This window comes from Stegodyphus dumicola, chromosome X1 (genome assembly GCF_044657685.1).
Source record: "Stegodyphus dumicola isolate Sdum_Otavi_A_Nest chromosome X1, ASM4465768v1".
NCBI lineage: Eukaryota > Metazoa > Arthropoda > Arachnida > Araneae > Eresidae > Stegodyphus > Stegodyphus dumicola.
Window position 1 is genome coordinate 166,107,571 of NC_140780.1, and position 23,773 is coordinate 166,131,343.

General features: G+C 34.3%; 1 protein-coding gene across 3 annotated transcripts in view; it reads left to right on the forward strand.

The window, feature by feature from the left end:
* The window catches only part of LOC118188338 (uncharacterized), a 250,162-nt gene that overhangs the window by 107,220 nt on the left and 119,169 nt on the right, over nt 1-23,773 (forward strand). For all 3 annotated transcript variants that reach the window (XM_085807424.1, XM_085807426.1, XM_085807425.1), the window contains exons 3-5: nt 11,299-11,446; nt 15,005-15,219; nt 22,388-22,558. In XM_085807424.1, coding sequence (XP_085663550.1) covers nt 11,299-11,446; nt 15,005-15,219; nt 22,388-22,558 — 534 coding nt within the window. The remainder of the gene's footprint in view (nt 1-11,298; nt 11,447-15,004; nt 15,220-22,387; nt 22,559-23,773) is intronic.

Below are 23,773 nucleotides of genomic sequence, written 5' to 3' on the forward strand. Positions count from 1 at the left end.
CAGTTTGCCTGATGCAAGTTTAATGATTAAAGCAGAAGTGACTTAAATGGTATCCTGGAATCTGAAGTACATTGGAAATTTGTATACAGTTTCCTTGAAATATATATAAAGAACTGTCCTGCTTTTATATACATTGTGGATGAAATTGAGATGAATTTTGCAAGAATAATCTGTTAAAAGCTCTTAATACGTCAATGAAACAAAGTGCAGACCTCTTATTTCATTTGAAGCCAGTTTCAGCCACCTTGGATAGAATCCTTAAGAATAATTTCAACCCTGAAGCTATTAAAGGATCTTGAAAATATCCATACAAAATTCTTGATAAAGTGTGCATAAAATTATTTATTAACAAGTGCTATCTTCAGCACATTTTTTAGTATATATTTTATCCCCAAAATATAAAATGCTTATTAGCAAGTGAAAAGGAACAGGCATTGGAATTAGAAAAATGTGCAGCTTTGTTCAGTATACATCTAATTTGTACTCCACATTTCTACAGAACTATACTTGAAAATAAAGCAGTCGAGTCAATGAATACTTCTTTTTCTTCCACTTCAGTCTTGAGAGATGCAAATCAATATCTTTTTGCATAGAGGAAAAAGAACTGGATATTATTAAAATTTTAAACCCTGCAAGAGCTTCATCTGAAGGGATTGAAAGTTCTCTACTTTTGAAACTGTATGCAACAAACTGATAAATCACTAAAAGGTTGAAAAGACAGCAAAATTTTTTTTGTTTGTTTTTGTTTCAAGCAATGAGTGCAAATGACAGAGATACAGATAAAAGTGCCATTTCTATGTTTATATTTATTCTTCCCATTTGCATTTATATAGAAGATATAACTACAAGAGGTTTTTTTTATTATTTTTCTTTTCTTTTCAGTTAGTGTATGTATGTGTGTAAATTTATACACTAATGTGCAAAATTAAGATAATTTGTTTATTAAGTTGAATTTCTAATTGACGGTTTTTAAAGGCGTTTGATAGGAATATACATTTATCACAGCAAAAGAGATGTACCATTCAAAAGTCATTTTATGTACACATGATTGTCAGTAAAGCTTATGGTGAAATCTTCATTGCAGTGAAAGGCGATGTTCATCTTTGCTTCATCTTTGCTTGTGAGTGTGAAGACAAAAACTTGAAGTTTTTCACCAAGACTTACAACCAACTTCTCACCTTATTTTGCCTGTTTTTCGCCGATGTCTGGCTTCGGCTCATGTGTGTTGGTGTTTAAATATTTAGCCTCTTATGAGATGTGATTTCCTGTTTTAAATGTTAAATAATATATGTTTTATCTGTTAGCTGAAGTTTTGTAATTTTTAGGGCCTTCTGACAACCTTTAGATGAGGTCTAATGCCTCTAAAACATTGCCATATTTGGTGACCTAAAGTAAGAACTTGCACTGCATACTTTGCAGCTATACCTGGCATGAAAACTGGTTGTGATAACACCCATGATTTTGTATGGAAGATTCCTCTCCAGTTATAAAATCTTGTGGTCCAGATCTTATCCGAATGAAGTATGCTACTGTTTTACATGGTGCTGGAGAACATTTTTAAACAACCTGGGTGGATTTTTGTGTTTTCATTGTGGTCTTGATTCTCAAGAATATTTTGCCAAGGGTTTTCATAAGTGTGTGTCAGTGCTGAAATTGGATTACCTTTTCATACTAGTGTTCAAAACTTAAGCAGCAGGTATTCTTTTTGCGATAACTTCACAAGAAATTATCTGAGAGAAATGAAATTAAAAAATGTCAGACAACATTTTGTATTTAAACGATGATGAAAGCATAGTTGCACAAAAATGAATACAATACATACAGTATGGAATCGAACAAAAAAAAAAAAAAAAGATTTTATGGAACTCATACTATTGTTACATATGATTGTCTCTACAAGAGGAAGAACAACAAGCACATATTCCTTAGTATGGGATATGCCCTCCTCTTATTGCAATGGTTGCTTCGCACTGTCCCTTCATACTCCACCAGATTGTTCAACAGATCTTGAGGTAAGAGTGCTCATTCCTCAATCAGAATCTGTTTCAGTTGTTGGATGTTCCCCGGAGGATGTAAACATGCCACAAGGCATCTCCCCAAAGCATTCTACACATGTTCTATGGGATTTAAATTAGGGGAGTACGCTGCCCAATCCATTCAAGTGATATCTTCACTTTCCAGTAACTTCCGAACAGCAGGAGTCCGGTGGGTCCATGCATTTTCATTCATAAAAATGAAGTCTGCTCCAATGGCACCTTGGAACAGATGCACTTGGAGGAAGAATCACCTCCTGACAATAGCGATCTCCGGTTACAGAACCTCTGTCGGAAATGTGGAGCTCTGTCTGCCCCTTCAGCATAATGGCTCCGCAGACGAGAATTCCAGGACCACTGAAACGTCTCTTTCTGTGATGGTACTGGGATGAAACCATGCCTGACCTCTCCAAATCAACTGCCATTCAGAATTGCTTGTGGAGCTAAAACGACTGTCATCCGTAAAGAGGACACGACTTGATTAATGTCCAGTTTTTATGCTCCTTGCACCACTCTAACCGGTGGCGCTGATGGCCAACTTTCAAAGTGAAGCAGCCCGCAGGACAGTGAGCGAATGGGCCACCTTTGTGAAGGCATCTGGACACAGTAAACTGCGACATTTGTCACCTTGTTGCTGAGCTGTGGCACTTGGTGACTGGTTTGGGGTTCTTTTTACCTGAAGGACAATATATCGGTTATCCACTGCAGTTGTGTCCCTGGGGTGGCCACCATCAACCTTTCTAACAGCTGTACCTATAGTTTGAAAGTCTTTCCAAGTGTGCGAAATGGCACTTTTCTTGATTCTGAAGTCTTTAACTACACTGGTCACACTACACCCCTTCTCCAGATTTTCGATCATTCTTCTGTGTATGATGTCATCCAGGTGATTTCCTCTAGCCATATTTCATGAAAGAACTCACTTGCGGCGAATGTCTTGAATTGCATCTCCGTCCTTTCTTTTACTGTAGTCTTGCGTTGAGCCTACCCAACTGCACGCTCATGTCACCTGTGACGTTTTGTTTCTGATTTGTTTGTTTGTCAATTGCATAGAAATGACCTTTCTACTGAATTGCGTGTCTATTGTACTGATCGCAAGAACCCCTTTTCTGCTGTTTCATGGCTATCTGATTAAAATTTACATTGTTGCTTAAGTTTTGCACACCAGTGTAAATTATACGTTTTTTGAATGCAGATAGGATTAAATTATTTTTTCATATGATTGTTTTTTTGAATTTAAGAGTAAGTGTTTTTCAAATTGTATTGAATTTTTGAATTGTTCTTTAAATATCTGTAAAGTGTATTTTTTTTTATAAAAAATACTTTTTATCTTGCATTCTTGGCATTCACTGGAGTCAGTTTTTTCTTATGGATAATGTGTACAGTATATGTTTATGGGTGTTTACGGAGTGACTACTGAAGCTCCACTTCATTCCCTTTTAAAAGATTCTAAGTAGGATAATAAACATCCCATTCCTTGGACAGCAGAAACAACTGCGGCTTTTGAAAAATATAAAACAGATTCACTAACACTTGGCTACCATGACGGGTCAGCAGTTGTCATTGATGATCAATGCCTCAGATGTGGCTGTTGGAGCCATTTTGCACTCGTGATGCAATAATGACCTTTAACCACTAGCTTTTTCTTCTGAAAACTGACTCCTGCTGAAACTAAGTAAAACACTTACAATAGAGAATTGCTTGCTACTGTTAGGTAAGGCATTTTCAACATAATTTTAAGGGACAAGTTTTTACAATATATACAGATCATCATCCTCTAATATTTTTGGTGAGAAAATAAATCAGATTCTGCATCACCCAGGCAGATCAGGCATATGAATTGTATTGCCCCATTCAATACTGACATACAATATGTTCCTGGACCAGAAAATATTGTTGGAGATACATTGCCATGAATTACTGCTACGCTATCTAGCCAAAAGTATCCGGACACCCCCTAAAGAAGTAGACCTCACAGGTGACGTAATTTGGTGTGTAACTGAAAGCCATAAAAATGTTGATAGTGGTTTGTCAGGTTATATTCATGCTTTTGTGAGGCAATGAGAGAGTGACTCAGAGGAGCTTAATGACTTTGATCATGGCAGTATAATAGGATACCACCTTTGTCCGAAATCAGTTCATTAAATTTGGGACATTCTACAGAAGCCCAAATTTACTGTGAGTAATATAGTTGTGAAATGGAAATGTCAAATGTCAAGGCAGCGAAATTGTAGAAAAGTGAAATGCAGGTGGCAGAAGTGGCAGGCCCCAAACCATTGGTGAATGCAGCTGTAGAACTCTAAAAGGGATAGTAAAACAAAATCGCAAGTCGTCGAATGTTGAAATCCCCTAAGAGTTTCAAACATCATCAGATGTTAGTTCTAGCAGGAAGACTGTTTGTCGAGTGTTAGAAAACTGGGATTTCATGGTCGTGCAGCTGCTCACAAGCCAAACATCACTCCCTAGAATGCGAAGTGTCGATTGTAGTGGTGCAGAGCTTTCTGTCATTGGACTGTGGACATGAGGAAAAATGTTCTTTGGAATGATAAATCTCTCTTTACAATCTGGGTGTCCAAGGGGAGCATCTGGGTTTGGTGGATACCCGGCAGGCACTTCTTAAGTGATTGCATTATGCTGACTGTAAAGTTTGGTGTTTATTGCATCATGGTGGGGGTATTTTTCATGGTTTGTCCTGGGTCCCTTAGTTCCTGTGGCTGGAAACATAAACTCTGAGATGTATGTGGACATTTATCTTTGTAAAATAAAATACAGTTGTTGTCCTCACTAGTCATTTCATTAACCCAGGCTTCTACACTTATAGAATCATTTTTATGTCTTACAGCATTTGACTGTAGATTATAAAAAATTTTGATTCTCTTCTGCAGAGCTGTAGCTAGGGTTTTAGCACCCAGGGACAACTGAAGATCTCACGCCCCCTGCTGTTTGCCATGAGTGGAAAACATTTCATTTTAAAAATTCATAACATCAGTTTGACGCCGACTGGAAGCTGCACCAAGGGACAAATGTCTCTCCTTGCCCACCTCTAGCTACACCTCTGCTCTTCTGTTATTGGGACCAGATTCAGAAGTGTGTGTAAATATATATGTATGTGCATAATATGTGTGTGTATGCACATACGAATGTATGTGTGTATACACACACATACATTCGTATGTGCGTATATATATGCATACATGAACACATCCATCCATCCATCCATGCGTACATACATTTCTGAATCTGGTCCCGATAACAGAAGAGTACCAAATTTTCAATATTCTATAAATCTTTCTTTGTCAAAAGGTGAAATCTGTCAAGCCTAGCATCAGATACAGGATATCGAATTTTATCTAAAATTGCATCAAAAGGGACTTTTCCAGCAATTTTAGTTGCTAATAATTGTCAGTCCGATTTTGTAACAGACAGATGCCCTGTATAATTTTTATGATCTACATGTGTTTTTCTTTATAAGCAGTACATTTTCCATTATTAAGTTGGCTTACTTTTATAGATTCTGGGCAATAAGCATTAATTTTGTTACTGCCTTGTATTTTTAAACTTTGCAAACCTTGCGCTTTAGATATATAATGCCTTGAATGATGGCATACAAAATAAATATTTTACATGTAATTGTTCACAGTGGCGTAGCGGCAGGGGGGCAAAGGGGTACATGATGCCCCGGGCGCCGCTCGTAGAGGGGCGCCAAATGGTGTCCAAACAAGATTTTCCGGAAAATTTCAGTTTTTATTTTGTTCGATTTCTGGAAAATATATTTAAAACTAATAACTATTGTAATATAATTAATTATTTATTTTCTTGATTTGTCTGATAAAATGTGTAATAAAATGTTTGCAGTACATCAATCAAAACGTTCTTTCTGACCATTTTATTTCTCCAAAGTAGAGACATATTTTTATTTTTTTACACGAAATGCACGCATATCTCTCGCTTTTTATTTTAAAACGATAATACGACCTTCTCCCGAATTTCTCAAACATATCTAGTTTCCAAAATCCGATTCCATAATCTGGAAATGACATTTTGGGAAAATCCTAACGCTTCCGCTACAATGGATTGCATTTGACTCTCCTGTAAACGACTGATGGCCTTCTAGTCTACTGTTTCTACTAAGTCATCTTGCTGAGACATCGGACTGACTGCTGCAAACAGTCAACTCTTGTCAATTGTTTTTAATTTCCTACTACAAAAGGAATGCTGCAGGTCGCTTTTCACTCCTTATCTTAAACTCATAGTTTTCGACGTCACAGACTAAATTTGCATATTCCCAACTTTTTAAACGTTATAATTTCCCTTTGTAATCTCTTCTATTGCCTTTTGTTCAAAAAGGTTATCGATTATATGGTTTTCATTCCGAACCCACAATATCCCCTAATTGTTTTGAGCAGTGAATGTTACTTCATGACGTTACTCCGCAGTAGAAAGAAACGTAACCTAAAATTCCACTACAGATCTATAGAGAAAATGTTTTTCCAAACCTAAGAGTCGCACTTTAAATACTACTTACTATTTCGTTATTAAATGCTAGATATGAACGTTCGTTCAGCAAATTAAAATAAATTTTCACATATTTACAATCAACGATGGGCCAAGATCCCCTAAGTCATCTAGCATTTTTAAGTGTGGAAAGAGAAAAATTTGAAAGGATCGACTTTGATGAAGTAAATGATAAATTTGCTTCATCCAAGGTAAGAAAAATGTATACATAGTAATTAATTGTATTCATGTATTATATTATTATTAATAAATATAAGTGCTCGACCATGTCGAGGTGCACGTGATTGAAGCGAGATGAGAGCAAATTAAAATTTTTAAGTTGGCTGGTGGTGTGTCTGACATTTTTAGATCTTTGGCACTCCAAGCACAAACGTGTCCGGTTGGCTATGTCCTTTTGCGTGCTAGGCCATACGAAACGTTGCTGTATCAGTTTCCTCGAAGCCTTGATGCCAGGATGTGACAGACGATGTAACTGACTAAAAATGTCATGGCGAAACCTGGAGGGAACATAAAGTCGAAATCTTGAATCCTGAACATCACAATAAATTGATTTTCCAGGTGACAGCTGCATAGGCTGCAAGTTGAGATTGGTGGAAGATTTGCTTTTCAAGAGGGTTTGTAGTTCTGAATCCCGGTGTTGTTCATCCGCAAGGGCAGCAAAGTTTATTGGCGAAGGAACGGCTAGTTGCTCAATACGAGACAAGGTGTCTGCAACAATATTCTGCGAACCCTCAATATAACGGATATCTTTTGATATATATTGCTCGTAGCATATGTCGAAAATATTTCACAGCTTCATAAATTCCTAATAATTCGCGATCGTTAGTGCTGTATCTGGTTTGTGCTGGTGAGAGTTTTTTAGAAAAATATGAAAGTAGTCTCCATAATTCTTGATATTTCTGTTGTAAAACTGCTCCTATACCTGTTGTTGATGCATCATCGTGTAGAGGCATTAGGTTATTTTTTTGGAAGCAGAAGATATGAAAAACATGCAACAGCCTTCGCCGGGAATCGAACCGCGGACCTCTGGAGTACCGGCCCAGCGTGCAGAACCACTACACCACAAAGGCACGCTAGGAAAGCGGGAGAAATACATTATAAACGTAGAGTGATAATTGTTTAGATGCGGAGGGATACTGCAAATTTGGTGCTGAAATTAAATCATTTTTGCATTTTTGGAACGCTTCGCGAGATTCTGTGATCCAGGTTATAACACGTTTATCGTTTTTCTTGCTTCCAACCGAAAAAGAATTTAGAGGTGCTTGTATTGTATGGTCGCTGCATGAGGTAAGAAACGTCGATAAAAATTGAGCATGGCAAGATTCTTAAGTCCTTCACTGAAGATGGTTCGGGTATATCGTGGATAGCGGTGACTCTATCTGGAAGGGGTCGAACGCCATCAGCGGAAATTTCATGACCAAGAAAGGATACTCTTGGTTGGCCAAAAACGCATTTGGAAGGATTAAGACTGACATCGTACCTTTGAAAACGTTCAAAAACTGTTCTCAAATGTGATAGGTGTTCTTGCTCTGAAGAGGAGGTGATTAAGACGTCATCAAAATAAGGTACACAAAAGTCGAGGCAGATTAACACCTGATTCATGAAGCGTTAAAACGTTTGAGCAGCATTGCAGCAGTTTTTGGAATATCAGCTGGGTGATACGCCCGCTCAAGATCAAGGGTTGTAAAAATAGCTTTTCCGTCTGAAACTTGCATACAGTCTTGAATGTGCGGGACTGGGTAACGATCAGGAATTGTAGCTGCATTTAACCGACGATATTGGCCACACGTGCGCCAGTTACCATTTCGTTTCCGAACTAGATGGAGCGGACTGGCCCATTAACTTTCTGAACGACGGCAAATTCCCTGTTCCATCATGTATTGAAATTCCTCTTTGGCGGCTTTAAGCTTGTCCGGAGGTAAGCGTCTTGGTTTAGCTACAATTGGAGGTCCGGTCGTTTCAATATAATGTAGTACATCGTGTTTGGATTCGGAACTACCCATAACTGGGCGCGTGTTTGTAGAGAATTCTCTGAGAAGTTGACGCCATGGGGAGTTACCCGAAATCAGTTTAATGCTCAAATCTTGACTATTGTGAATTACTCCCGGATAAGTTAAGTTGGTTGTGGAATATATCAAACGGCGATTCTTAGGATCGACAAGCAAAGACAATTTTTGAAAAACGTCAGCGCCACTAATAGGACTTGAAATGAATGGCCATTGGATGTTGCGGCGCAATCCTAAATCAACAGATATCAGGCGTTCACCAAAAATTTGAATAGGAGTTCCATTTTCTACATAAAGTTATAGCTTGGTAAGGCCCTTTTGTTCGTGAAAATGTGGTGGAACGACAGAAACATCAGTCCCGGTGTCTACAAGAAACCTTAAGCCCGAATTCTTTTCGACACAGTGGGTGGCATTTGTTTGCCTTGTTTCCAAATTTGTGGTGGTAAAAACAAATAGCCGTGTTACGAATACCCGGCTTTCATAACGTTTCCTCAGTGGGCTACGACGTGTATTTCGACCACGGGATGTGGAGCGGTTGCGCTGAAAAGGTTCAGCTTGGATGGCTACTAACTGAGCAACCTGTTTAGACAAATCATCAATTTGAGCCTGTAACGCCACAGTACCTGGACCAGGAACCTGCACTGCGTGTATTTGCGCTGGAATGGCCAACTTGTGAATTTTATCAGCGATTTCGGGAAGATTTTTAAGTGGCTCCCTGCTGGCCGCTAAAATGGTTTGCATGTTAGATGGAAGTCTATGTATCTATAATGTTTTAAGAATGTTATCCGTTAGCTTACCGGTGGCTAAGTCTGACATTTTAGACAGCAATTGAGAAGGCCTCCTATCACCCAATCGTAAATCGTGCAACAACTGCTTGATTCTGTCTATGATTCTTCACAAACAGAAATTAATATTTTTTAAAGATTTGTATTTGTCCGTCGCCGGTGAATTCAAAATTATTTCACGAGCTGATTACAGTACCTCTGATTCTAACACGGAGATCGCTGTATAAAATTGAGTTTCGTCGGCAGTAATGTGACTTAACTGCGCATCCAATTGAATGAACCATAAGGATGGGTCTCGGCGACAAAAAGGTGATGGCTTAACTGCCACTCGCGCCAATTGTGAAGCAGCATCGTTGTCAACCACTTTATATCAATCAAATACGCACAATAATAATATGTATAGAAAAATAATCAATATGTTTATAGTGACACAGTTTCTTGGTACTTGAAATCAGAGAAATTGGCGGCTCAAATGCTGTACACGATACATATATCCACTGAAATTATGACAGAAATATGTTGACTCACCGGAATGCTGCACAACTCTTTAAATGACAGGTGAAATGTCTTACTTGCATCTCATCACACTGGATAACTTACTGCTGCTCAGAATTTTGACATATGAACTCCATATTCGTGCAACATTGAAGGTTGCTATTCGTAATAAGTACGTGTCACCAATTATGATAGTACAATTTTTTGAGACAGATCATTAAATAATTATAACAGTTGAATAGAATAAATATTATTTTGTTCTTTGTTGCTATGGGTTACCAGACTGGCAGAGTTGAGTTGTAGTAGGCAAGTTGCTACATATCTATTTATCTATAATGTATATTAAACTTTTAATTGTTTAAAACCTGCACTTTTTAAAAACACTTATAACACCTTTTGAACTAATTCTAGATCATCGTATGTCTGATTTTTCCTAATCCAAGGATAGTGTAGTTAGGTAGTGACTATTTTTAATATATTTTTGAGTATTTTATGGCAGATTCAGCATTTTATTATTATTTGCATTATTTTCTTATTACGAATATATTCTATACATTATATTGCTGAAATTTTTTATTGTGGGGGGGGGCGCCGAAAAGGTATTTTGCCCCGGGCGCCAGTCATGCTTGCTACGCCACTGATTGTTCATGTTTTTTTTTGTAAATTTGACAATTTTAAATTTTGTTTCCCTTTCAAAGTTCTCCTTTCACAACATAAAATCACGAAACACAGAGAATTCTCTCTCTTTTTTTCAATGGCAATTTCATGTTCTGTCTGCAAATGTAATGAAAAGTTTTTCTTTGGGAAACGTTCATTACATAATGGGTATTTGTATTAATATTTTATGATAAACACTCAAGTGCAGTGAATACATTCTCCGCTTGTCAAAATAGCAAATTTTTATTATTGTTGAACTGATGACTACATAAACTACATTTAAATTTGAAAATTTAACTTTTACTGGCCTTAAGCAATGTTGTTTGTATGCAATTTTATGCAGTGACATTTTAGATTGCTGTTATTCCAGAAACATTTTTTGCAGTCAGGGCAGTTAAAAGATTTTTGAAATTATACTGGATTTTGTAGCAAAAATATCTGAAATTGATATATTCAACTTTCAAATATATGTAATTCTAATTTTCATTATTCATAAAATTTTCGAAATATTTGGTGTTCAGCAGCATGTTCTTTATGGAAATTCAGGATATGCCCTTGATCGGTAGACTATGGGTAAATGTATATAAAATTCTGGTTGTTTCCTTTAATTATTTCTAGGTATGGCTATTTTAAGCAGTAAAAAGTGTGTTATATTTGTTCATGTGTAATTTATTTTAAATACCATTGTTTTTGCATTACTATTGTAAGTCTGTTTCAAACTTTGGAAAATAGGCTGAAAGAACTGCAAAAAATCCATTGGTAAATTTTCAGTGCAGTCTTTAGTAACACTGACCTTTATCAATTCCTCAGCTAAGAAAAATAGGACATGGGGGCTTTGGACAAATATATGAGAGCAAAGATATATTTAAAGGAAACCTTGTTGCCATAAAATCGGAGCCAGCTGAAAATAAAAGGCCACTATCAAAAATGGAAGTTGATGTCTTAAAAGCTGTTAAAGGTAAGTGGATAAAAATATTCATCAAAGGTAGCATTTGAATCAGTTGTAAAAAATTTTTTGATTGTAATTAATTTTCTGGTATTATAGTCAAGTACATTAAAGTGTAATAAACTTAACAGCATTAAGTGAATTAATAAATAAATAAAAAATTAGCTTCATATAATAAATACTAGAAATCTAAGATATCTTCCCCCCCTTCCAAATTTGGTTTCAGAATTGTAGCACGGCTCATTAAATTTTTTGGGGGGAGGGTATTAAAGTATTTGTAAGAAAATATTTTTTGCATAGAAGTATTGAATTTTTCAAAGTATTTAGGAAAGAAGTCTTTAGACATTTATGTGGTGCTCCTGTGTTGTTTGGAAAAAGGAATGCGATTTCTGATAGAATTTTAAAATTTGTGCTAACAAGTGGTCAATTTCATTATGATTTTCTTCTAGTGTTGTCCTTATCCAAGTCTCAGAGGCGTATATCAAAACAGGTCTGACAAGCATTTTGTAAATCAAAAACTTCACTTTTCTTGAAAGAAATCTAGATTTACAAAATCTTCTTTACCTACAGAAAGTCTTACTTGCCTGATGTACCTGATTCTGGTTTCAAGAGTTAATCTGTTATCAAGAATAATAATAGATCTTAAATAGACAAACTCTTATTAGATTCAAATCTATAGGAGTCTATTTCAAGAGGAGCTGGAATTATATAAACATTTTTAACAATTTACATTCAAGTCACTTAAAACATCTTTCGAAATAGAACTTACTAAGTATGGATTCACTCTTTTCAGATAATTGTACTATAATTAATCTTCGGAGATAATATAATCAATATTATTTAGTAAATAAATTATATATATATATATATATTTGTAAAAGACATATATTTTACTTCCTCCTCATTTATAAATAAGGCCATTCAACTTGCCGCCAACTTATGGGCAAGGAAAACCTCTCTCAAAACAGGAATAGTCCTGACAATCATATCAACGTCATGAGCATATGCAAGTAGCTGTACCAATTTAGAAAAACTATGTCCATTTTTGTTGATGTTTGAATCATGACTCTTTCAAGTGCTACATTAAAAGTGGACAAGAGAGAGAATCTCTTTGTCATACTTCTCTAAATCTGTCAAGATTTTCTGACAGAGACCACTCCAAAAATGTTATCTTACACTTATCATTAACAAATGAACTTTGACAATTTTGGGGAAAGGTTAAAGAAAATTGCTAAAGCGGTTCCACACAATTTTATTATTTGCTTGGGCAATTTAACATACAAAAGAAAGCTTTTAGATCTTTTTCTTACTAAATGTACAACCAAACAAAATGAGTGCATATAGTTATAAGGGGGGATTGCATAAAGAATTGTTTGATATTATGTGAGCAAATACACCACTTTGAGAGAAGTGCTACATTGTGAAACTTTCAGAACATGGATGTGATGTGCTAATGTTTTTGCTGCACTTTGTGAAATAAATTTTGTTGAATAAATATGGGCATCAATTAAATGGTTTGTGAGGGAATGACATTTTAGTGTTGGCTTTAGCTTTGAATGTCTTAAATCATTTACATCCGAAGCTATTGAAAACTTGGATATAAGAAATAGAGAGGATATTTTAAACATGTAGAAAATATAAAAGAAATAATGAGAACTGATGGACTAGTTGAGGAAATGATGGAAAATTTCTTTCTGCATTAAACCGGTTTTGGAAACTGCTAGCAATTTTCATTGTAACATTATTCATGATGATTTGAATGATATTAATCACTTAGATTCTAATTTGAAATGTACTGAATGTTCAAATAATGATGACAATAAGGATAACAACATCTTAGAATTAATATCTTTCTAAAACAAAGTGACTACAAATAATTTTTCCATATTTGCTGTGGTTAAAATATAATGCAGTTAAGGTATCATAATTGCATATTATAAGCAGATAATTATTTATAGAGGAATATTTATGAAATAAAAATATTTGCACCCGATTAAATAAATTAGCAATGACATTATGTTAAAGTCAATTATTTAAGACAGTTATTTAAAATAAAATAGCTAGGGGAAAATATTACATTATTTCTAGAGCATGAGAGCGAATAATTTACTAAAGAATTAAAATGTTATAATATGTTAATTTATCTTACCATAGATAATGTAATGCTTATCTGTTTTATCTAAAGTAAGAACCTGGCATTGCCCATGCCATATGATGTAGGCATAGCTATGTCCTGTCATGTGGATTAGTTGTGTTACTTAAAAGTTGTTGCACATTTGACATGGTGTTGACAGTTAAATGACATTTGTTTCTGCCTGCATGTTTAATATTAATTTATCAGGATATTTCTACTTGTCTTGTTTGGTGTTTCTCAGTATTTTTTAAAAATGACTAAATTTCATATTTACATGTCTAAGTCTTTGTAAACATTTCCTGCATCTATTCAGTTTTTTTTTTTTTTTTTTTTTTTTTTTTCCACAAGGATTGGGCAATTAAACTGAAACACCTGGTGAGCATTACTTCGTATTTTAAGCTGTAATATGAAATTTTGAATAGGAATCCCTTTCAACTTTTATTAGCAACAAAGTGTGTGGTTTGCATTTTCGACGATGATATAGCTACTGACTTTGCTGAAAGCTATATGAGAAGTGCACTGGAGTTCAAAGGAGGAGAAATTGTTGGTGTTTTTCTTATTAGTGTTACTAAGGTAGCAGATTTATGATGTAGCATGAGCCACTGTCACCTGGGTGATATCATTATCTAGAAAAGTAAGAACATCTGTTGTTCTTGATGGTGACAGTATAGGCTAGGACTGTAAATGTATTTTAAAGAAGAGGGGTGAACAACTTATGTATAAATATGATCAACCTGTTTCCTTAAAAAATTTCATGATCTACCTATTAAAAATCTTGGCATTAAATGCATATAAACATGTGTGACTAAGTGATAATTGGAGAGAAAGGGTATTGAACTAAATATGTTTTATTAATTGAAAAATAGTCACAGAAAAAATACAGATTGAATGTGATTGTATTATCATTACTGGGAAGACTGTAACTGCATGTTTCTAGCAGTAAAGTGTTCATAATCTGGTATATGTTCAGACATAAATAACAAATCTTCATAATGGGAACCAGTAAGTAGAGAACAATGTTAAATCTTCATGAACTTTAAATATGAAAAAGCCAATTCACATAAATATGTAAATCCAGAACAAGAGTAGATATATTCTGCTACATTTAGTGATATTGGGATACTTTTCTTAATTCATGTACTTCCAAAAGTCTTCCACAAGTTCTATGAATTATAATATTAGATCAATTTGAAAAGTTATAATTTTATTTCCTAATGCATTTCTTTTTCCATGCTAAGTGCACCAGAATTTTTTGCAGTAATATGTTTTATGCTTACATCTTTTTTAAAGAGAAAACACTGGTACTGCAGTACAACCTTAACTTTCTCAAAGTTATGAAATCTAAACTCGGTCTTCAATCACTTTTTAAATTTTTGCAACATATTTTTCAATGTTATAAAACCAATTCCAAAGTTTTCAACTTTTTTTTTTAATAGGAAAGGATCACTTTTGCCATTTCATAGGCTGTGGGCGAACTCATATTTTTAATTATGTTGTCATGGAACTTCAAGGTCCCAATTTGTCTGAACTCAAGCACAGTCAACCAAGCAACTGTTTCAGCTTAAGTACCACTCTGCGAGTAGGTCATCAAATTTTGCAGGCTATTGAATATCTACACGATGCTGGTTTTGTTCACAGAGACATTAAACCTGTAAGTTGTACATGTTTCTTTTGTATGGCAGTCATATATTCCTAATTTCTGAAATAGATGAGATTTGTATTGTTTTGATTTTAATAAGGAACTTATTTTGCATTAGCATTACTTAATCATACTTTAAGAAATATAAAAACTGAGAATTGGTATGAGTTCTCTAAACTTCTAAAAACTGGGAATATTTAAAGGGAAAAACTTCTTTTAGATTTGAGTTTAGAATTACAAATATTTGTCATTATGCATAAAATAGTCCACAGATAATTTTCTGTTTTTGCAAGTATTTTTCAATGAAGTGACTATCTGCGAAATCGGCTTAACAAATTAGTACCAAATGGTGCATTTTTGCTTACAACTTGCAGCTAGGAAAATGTTGGTTTAAATAAAGAATTTAAAACTTTTTCTCCTGTAAAAATATTATGAAATTTCTATTTTTTTCAAGGATTTTTAATTCATCATATGAAATGTAGTTTCTTGTAAATTGGAGGTACCTTGAATGTTTTTTTGGATCACCAAAGTGCTGATGATAAACTGATTGAGATTTACCTGAAAAACTGGCCATCTGAAGTGACAGCCAGCTTTTCCTTTTTTTATATACAGTCATGCCCCCTGAGTCTCCTAATTCAGTGTCATTAGTTTCATTTATTCATAGTTCAGAGTGGCAGAGGACAGAAATACTTTTTAAGTTTCCTAAGTTAATGAAAGCAGATAAATTGAAGCAATTCAAAGCAAAGCCAGAATTATCAAACATCCCAAATATTTTCTTCCCACACATACGGAAAATTTCCGTTATGGAACTTTATGTGTATTCTCAGAAAGAAACCTTTCAGATTCAGACCTCTCACAACAACTTCATAAATATTTTGGTAGAGAATTTTGACTCTTAGTGGTCTTTTGAGTATTTTCTTTCTTTCATTAGTGATGTGTCATTGCAGCTATCCTGCTCTTCAAAAAGCTTTATTTACCACAATGAGGTCCATCATGTAAGATTATTGATGTTACAAGTGCTTGAACACTACTAGCATACTATTAATATTAGTTTAAACATTATGTTATACTGTACAGTACAAAAATTGCATTTCATCATTTCATGTTGGGGCTTTTGATGATCAAGTTAAAATTTCAAAATTATTTGCATTCATGCATTCATAGGTATGACCGAGACTATATTCAAATGTACAATAAACTTTGAATATAGTCTCGGTCACAATTTTATTTACCAGTATGGTATATGGTATATTTCAGTACACAGAATAGTTTATTGGTACTTTTAGTTTAGTAAGACTTGCATTAATTATGAATTTAATTTAACTACTATAATTATGTATATCATGTGGAAATTCTATTTTATGCAGCATTTTTCTACTGTCCATAGTTTCATGTGTCTGTCATAAATTTTGAAACATATTGTCTGTAAACATGGAGGTAATACTGTATTGGGATTTAACAGAGACATGTAATTCCATGGAAAAAGATTAATGCTGAAGTTGAGTAGACTATGACACTTAAAGTCCATTATTTATCATGCTGTTATTTGCTGTTGAAGATAAGTTATTAGAATGTGATACACATCATTAAAAAATCTGTACCTTAAGACTGTTGCATGATTTCTTCCTTGAAGAAAGCAACATCAGAGTTGTAAATAGTGGAGACCTATAATTTTCACTAAAAATTAAGAATAAAAAAGTAGCTGTTAGATATTACGCAAAACTTGGAAGAATAATGAGTGATGTGCTGTCATTATTGTTCAACTTTGAAAATTATAGAAAAGACATTGGACACATTTAATGATAAAACAAATAAATAATTTTTAAATGTATTTGTCTGGAAATAATTTGTGGCCATCAAAACAGTTTTATTTCTCAGTATGTTTGCTATTAAAAGTTGTGTAGTATTTTGCTTTAAAATAGCATGTACTGTGTTTCATTTTTGTGTAGGCAGAAATATGAGAAATATGTGTAACTTTTATTATTATAATTTATTGTTTATCTTGAAAATATAAGCTTCCAAAAGGTATAATAAAAAACAGTTTAGAATACACATGTGGTGTTGGCTGTAGATCAACATATTGAATTTAAAAGTGTGACTAATTATGGATGCTGGTCACTGAACTCTTGTGCTTGCTTCATCTTTTGATTTCCTCTCTATAGTTTAAACATAGTGCCTGTTCAGGGCATTCATATGGCTTAGCTGAGATATTTCAGATATGTTATGGTCAACCTAACACCACTACTTGACAACACACACCAGTATTCAGAATGAAAGATAGTTATAAAGGTAATGCTAACTGTGCAGAGACCAATTAAAATTCCAATGAGTATAATTATTTATAATAATTGTATGTTTATGAATGAAAAAAATCTACTGTTACTCAAAATGCAAATGAGACAAAAATCAGAAAATCATTTTAGGAAATATGTTCAGTATTGTGCTCATATCATGATTAAATGTAAAGTTTGAAAGTTGTCAAGTACTGTTAATCATTGCCAAAAATCATTTAGATGTTCAAATGATGCAGGTTACAGAAAAAACTGATGGCCGGTCAAAAACTGTCGGATAACTGAATATTCCCATAACCTGTTAATTTAAAATAGGCATTTCAAAGTCATAATGATTCTTCCCTCACTTGCAGTCACGAAATGTGTTGTCATGACCACACAGAAAGGATTAGGGAATTTCAACAAATTAAAGAGGTTGCCCATCGTCCATAGTCATTGTTATCATAGTTACAAAGCAAGCCAGAGAGAGAGAATATGGCCTTACAGTGCCTATTCTGAAGTCACAGACTATAAAGTGGAATCTAAAAGAATTATTAGGCTTGAGAATTGTTAGTTGTCTTGCTGTTTGAGGTAGTGTGGGGGCAGCTGCAGTCTCTTAGCTGGTCTCTAGGCAGCCACAAAGGACATTTAGCAAAAGCTAGTGGTACTTGAATAAATATTCCTGTGCTTACTACAGGCTTCACGAGCTACTGCATGCAAGAAGACTCTTGCATTGCATTTGTCTTTTCATATCTTTCAGAGAAGGATGTGTCATTTCCTTTGTCAGAGGAGTCAAGATGACTGTTCATATACAGGGTGTTTCATAGATCATGGGACAAACTTGGAGCGGTAGTGGAGCATACTAAAACATGCATTTTTTTATAAGAATGTAGGATCTAAAGTGACAGGTTAAGGCAGCAGTCCAAAAAAAAAAAAAAAAAAAAAAAAGACACGAGGAAAATGTATTTATGTAAAAAATTAACGCAAAGTGCTTCTTTGTAGCAATATAGTATTCACAATAAATGTTCAAAATTGTGACCACCAACAGTAATACATGCTTGGTAACGTCGCAGAAGGGATTGACGAACATTTTGAAAAACGACAGGCATTCCTCGCACGCTTGCAGCCGCAATGGATAGTCGTGCAACGAGGTCCTCCAGTGAGTCAACGGGAGTCTCATAAATGATGCTCTTCAGATGACCCCATAAAAAAAATCCAAACTGGATAAATCTGGTGAATGGCGGGGCCATCGAACGCGTCCACCATGGCCAGTCCATAGGCCGGAAATGTCCCATCAAAGTAATTGCGCACCCGCACGTGGTTATGGGCTGGTGCGCCATCATGCTGGAACCACATGCGATCACGAACGACAGCCGGAACATCCTGCAGCAATTCCAGTAGCACCTCTTGCAGAAAAATATGATAACATAAGCCATTTGTACTTGCAGTTAAGAGGTATGGGCCTATGAGGTAGTCATTAACAATACCCGCCCACACACTCACGGAGAAGCGGGTTTGAAATGCATGTGGACGTGTGCCGTGTGGATTATGAGTTGCCCACACATGCATGTTGTGGCTGTTGAAGATGCCATCCTGTGAGAAAGTTGCCTCGTCCGTGAATAGCATATCCGACAGCAAATCAGCCTGCGCTGCACACTGCTGCAAGAACCAATGACAGAAATGAACTCGAAGAGGGTAATTTGTCTCTTACAAGGCTTGGACTCTCTGCAAATGGTATGGGTGCAAACCATTTTCATGCAATACTCTCCAAATGGTGGAATGACTCAGCTGCAGATGACGTGCAATAGCTTTTGTACTTGTCTGAGGTGATTCATGCACAATGTTCAAGATGGATTCTTCAATGCGAGGTTCTTATGCACTTCTTCTTCCACTCCTAGACCCGTTTTCACACAGAGACCGCTGCAACTTCTCGAACATTGTGTGCTTCGACATACGCTTGTTCAGAAACCATTCCTGGTACAACCGTAGCGCTGCTCTGCCGTTCCCATTAGAAGCACCATACATGAGATGCATGTCAGCTTTTTCCTTGTGTGTAAACTCACCCATCACGCTCAACATCAGAGTTGCGAATGATCCACTGATGCATCGGATCATGGTTTGTCCAGCTCGCTACTGTTCTCTACCGCAGCATTGCCAGCCAGTCACAGCTGTAGTTCTTATTACTGTTAGTGTAACCTTTTTGGAACATATATTGTGAATACTGTATTGCTGCAAAGAAGCACTTTGCATTGATTCTGTACATAAACACATTTTCCTCTTGTGTCGTTTTTTTGTGTTCCTACTGTAACCTGTCACTATAGATCCTACATTCCTATACAAAAAATGCATGTTTTAGTATGCTCCACCACCCCTCTAAGTTTGTCCCATGATCTATGAAACAGCCTGTATAAGTCCAGGTTCAGTTTAAATAGTGATTCTGAATATATTTTTATCAGGCTGTCTGGAACCCACAACTTTGCACTGCATATCCAAGAAAGATTATTTTCATGGGTGAGGCCTTATTTGTTTGGGGAGATATCGTGAAACTTGATTGTATTAAACTCCATACTTCTGTGAAAATTTTTATAAGTGTGCAATATGTAGATGAAGTTCTGCACCTGGCCTCTTTAGGATTACGGCAGGCCCAGATTTTTTTTAATTCGTGGATGAAAATGCTGATTCTCCACAAGCTGCTGTTGCTGCTTAATGCCTTCAAACTGGCGATATTGTTCAAATGGATTGGATACTATACTTTCCTGACCTTAGTCTTATTGAGCATATCTTGTATGTGCTATGGTGATAAGTTGTAGTGTGTGACCTTTTTATCCCCAGAATCTGCAGTAGCTCAGATTTGCTCTTTCTAAAGAAAGTTTAATTGCACAGCACTTAAATGACACTTGAATTAGTCATGTGAAAATATTTGAAATGGCATGGAAAGATTTGATTTATATTTCTGCAAAAAGATGGTACATCCTGTTAGATAATTATATATTCAAAATCTTAGGTTTTTCTGTTTTTCAAATTTTGTACTTAATTTGGCATCAACAACATTTTAGCATTATTTGAAAGCAAGATAATTTAGCTTTCTAAATGTGTATCCAACATGTGTACATGTTATTTTTCTTACAAGAAAAGCTTAGTTTAATGTAAAAAAATAATATTTTTTTATTGCATATTAGTTTTGTGCAGCAGCATAAAAGTTGCCATGGGAACATGTAAAAGGTAGTAAGTCCTATTCTTGAGTATAGCTAACACAGCATCAGAAAATGGAAAACAGTCAAGTTAAATACATTTTAAGAAGAAATACTCTTCATGTTTGTATTCATTCATGTTCGTAATTAAATAGAAGGTGTTGCAATCAAAGATGTTAGAGATTATACTAATCAAACTATAAGTAAATATTAGGTTGTCTGAAAAGTACTTCTGTTTTATTGGTAAATGAAGCATGTACAACATTGTATGTTTTATTCCTGAATTTTACATGAATGCATTCTGCTCTATTATCTTTTGCTCAGTTCGGAAGTTGTATATTACAATCTTTAAAAAAATTTGGTGATTTCGCTCTAAAGTACCATTCTAAATGTGTCGCAAATAGTAATTTAACTAATTAATTTTATACTATAAAATGGAAATAAATTAAAGATCAGGTATTCCATATCTTTATGTGCAAAATCACTGATGTATGCTTAATTAAAATACAGGGTACTTCACTTGAAAAGAGCAGATTTTACATGCTTGCAAAATTGTTTCTTTCTTACTGTACAAAAAAAAAAAAAAAAAAAAAAGTTGTACGTCATCTGGCAAGAAATAAAAATTTTGCAAGGAAGTAAAATCTGTTCCTTCTTTTTGAAAGACTTTTGTGCATGAGGTCATCTACAAATTTGATAAGTAACAATATTTACTCACTATAGAGTCGTTAATCATCATAATATTTAATTTTTGTTTTTTAGCTGTTCAATAAATTTGGTGAAATTATCTTGATTTTTGCTTTCAAATTGAACATTTGGTAAAGTAAGAGTTGATCACCAATAGGAATTGAAAAGGGATCCAAATGAATATATGCAATTCCAGAATACCTACACAAGTTATGCGTATTATAAATGTATACATTTTATTTTTATATTTAATAAAACATAAAGAATATTTTACTAATGGAATTTTTACTGCAGTGTGTATGTAAAAAATTACATTTTCTGTTTATAGAGCCCTTTCAACCAGTGTTTTCATCATTTTCATAAAAATTCCATACCTTATTGTAGGAAACTACATATTACTGTAAGCAGAAGGATGTGTCTAAGATCAGTACTTAAGGAAATACAGCTTGTAGTCATCTGTTTCAATCACCTTTATATCTAGTTATTTTCATCATTGTTTTAACTCTAATTTAGATTTTTATGGCCAATCATATTTATGCGTTATACCAGTATATCACATTGAGGTACTACCAGAGATATACCTAGGGTTTTCAGCACCCAGACACAACTGATAATTTTGCATCCCTTCCTGTTTGCTAAAATGCAATGGGAAAAGTTTTGGTTTGATGCACTCGGGAATAGATGTCCTCCATATCCCCAGCTGTGTTACGGTTTACTACTTGGTAGATATGTGCAGATTCATAATTAAATCAATGATTTTGATAGGCTTGTACTTTAATTGTAAAAGGTCTGTTAAAAATATATCTTTCTTTTTCTATATAAATATGTCTTGTTAATACAGCCAGCCTTTTAATTGCAGCCTGTTTCAATCATTTTGAAAAATATTCCATTTTTTTAAATTTAGAAAACAAACAGTTCTTGAATTATAATATAGCTGTAAGAAGTGAATTTCCTGACATTTCAGGAGCAGAATTTAATGATGAACTTTTAATTATTTTTAAAAATGTTAATTTTTAACTTTCTATTATGATTTAGTCAAATTTTGCAATGGGTCGCTTACCAGAAACTAAGCATAAAGTTTACATGCTAGACTTTGGATTAGCAAGAGATTATCTGACAAAAGACAAACAGTTACGTCCTCCAAGGAATGCATGTGGTTTTAGAGGAACAGTGAGATATGCATCTGTAAATGCACATAAAAATAGAGTAAGTATATTTTTCATACTGTAACATGAATATTGAAAAATATGCAATGTATTTCTCAGTAATATGAAATTAAATCAAAAATTGTGTAATAATTTTTAAAAGAGATTATTTACAAACTTTCTTCATGGTATAAGGCTCAGTGAAAAATGTAATTTCTATATTATATATCATTTACTGAAATTTCAGTGTGTGGGGGAGGAGGTAATTTAATTTTGCAACTATATAATATAGTTATTTAGCTAGGAGATCTGCCTAGATGCCAATGTATATCTTTTTTTCTTTATAAAAGATTTTTTGGTAATGCAGAATAACTTTTGAACAAGCATACTGTGAAGAAACACAAGATTAAATCTGTTTAGTTATGAAGGAAGTTGTATAGGCATCTCACTAGGAGCATGATAGTTTTCTCCTTTTACTACATTGAATATTTTAAGATTGAAGAGTCTTTTAATGTAAGTTTTCATCATATTCTGATATATTTACTTAATTGACCCCGATCGTGGATTAACCATGATTTCAACTTCAACTGTATTATTCAAAAGTTCCTTTGATTTGGCTTTTGTGATTTTATGTTCCCTATTATTTGTCAGTATATTCTAGTATGTGTAAAAATTGTTAAGGATATATTTAATTAAGACTATTAAACTATTTTCTCTAGCTTCATTTCTTTCTGTCAATACTATAGTTAAATCGAATCCTGGGAAATTAAGAAGAAATAAATTCCAGAAAATAAAGTAATTATTTTCTAATTGTGTTAGTTTATCAGTCTAAGGTCCACTTTAAAATGCCATTTGAGTACTATTAGTTGAACATTTGAAAATATCAGAAGCATCAGATGCAAATAATACTTATAATGAATAACTTTCAATTGGAATGTTTAATTTTTGAATTACTACTATTAGCTCACACTCTCTCTATATCTTGTTCAAATTTTCAATAGTTAATAAAGTACTTATACTTTTTATTCATCTACTCAAGTTCAAATACAATTTTTTAAACTTGTATTGGATGATACTTGATGTTAATATAGATTTTTCACATAGCAAATTCAATTCCTACTTGTTTATTCCTGTTTATCGGAACTAAAGATATGCTTTTTTTTAAAGATATTATAAGACTTACAAATAATGACTGTTTATTAGGAATTCTCACGTGCTGTAAAAATTAATTTTATAACATCTTGTAAATAATAGTACATGACTGTGATAAATGGGA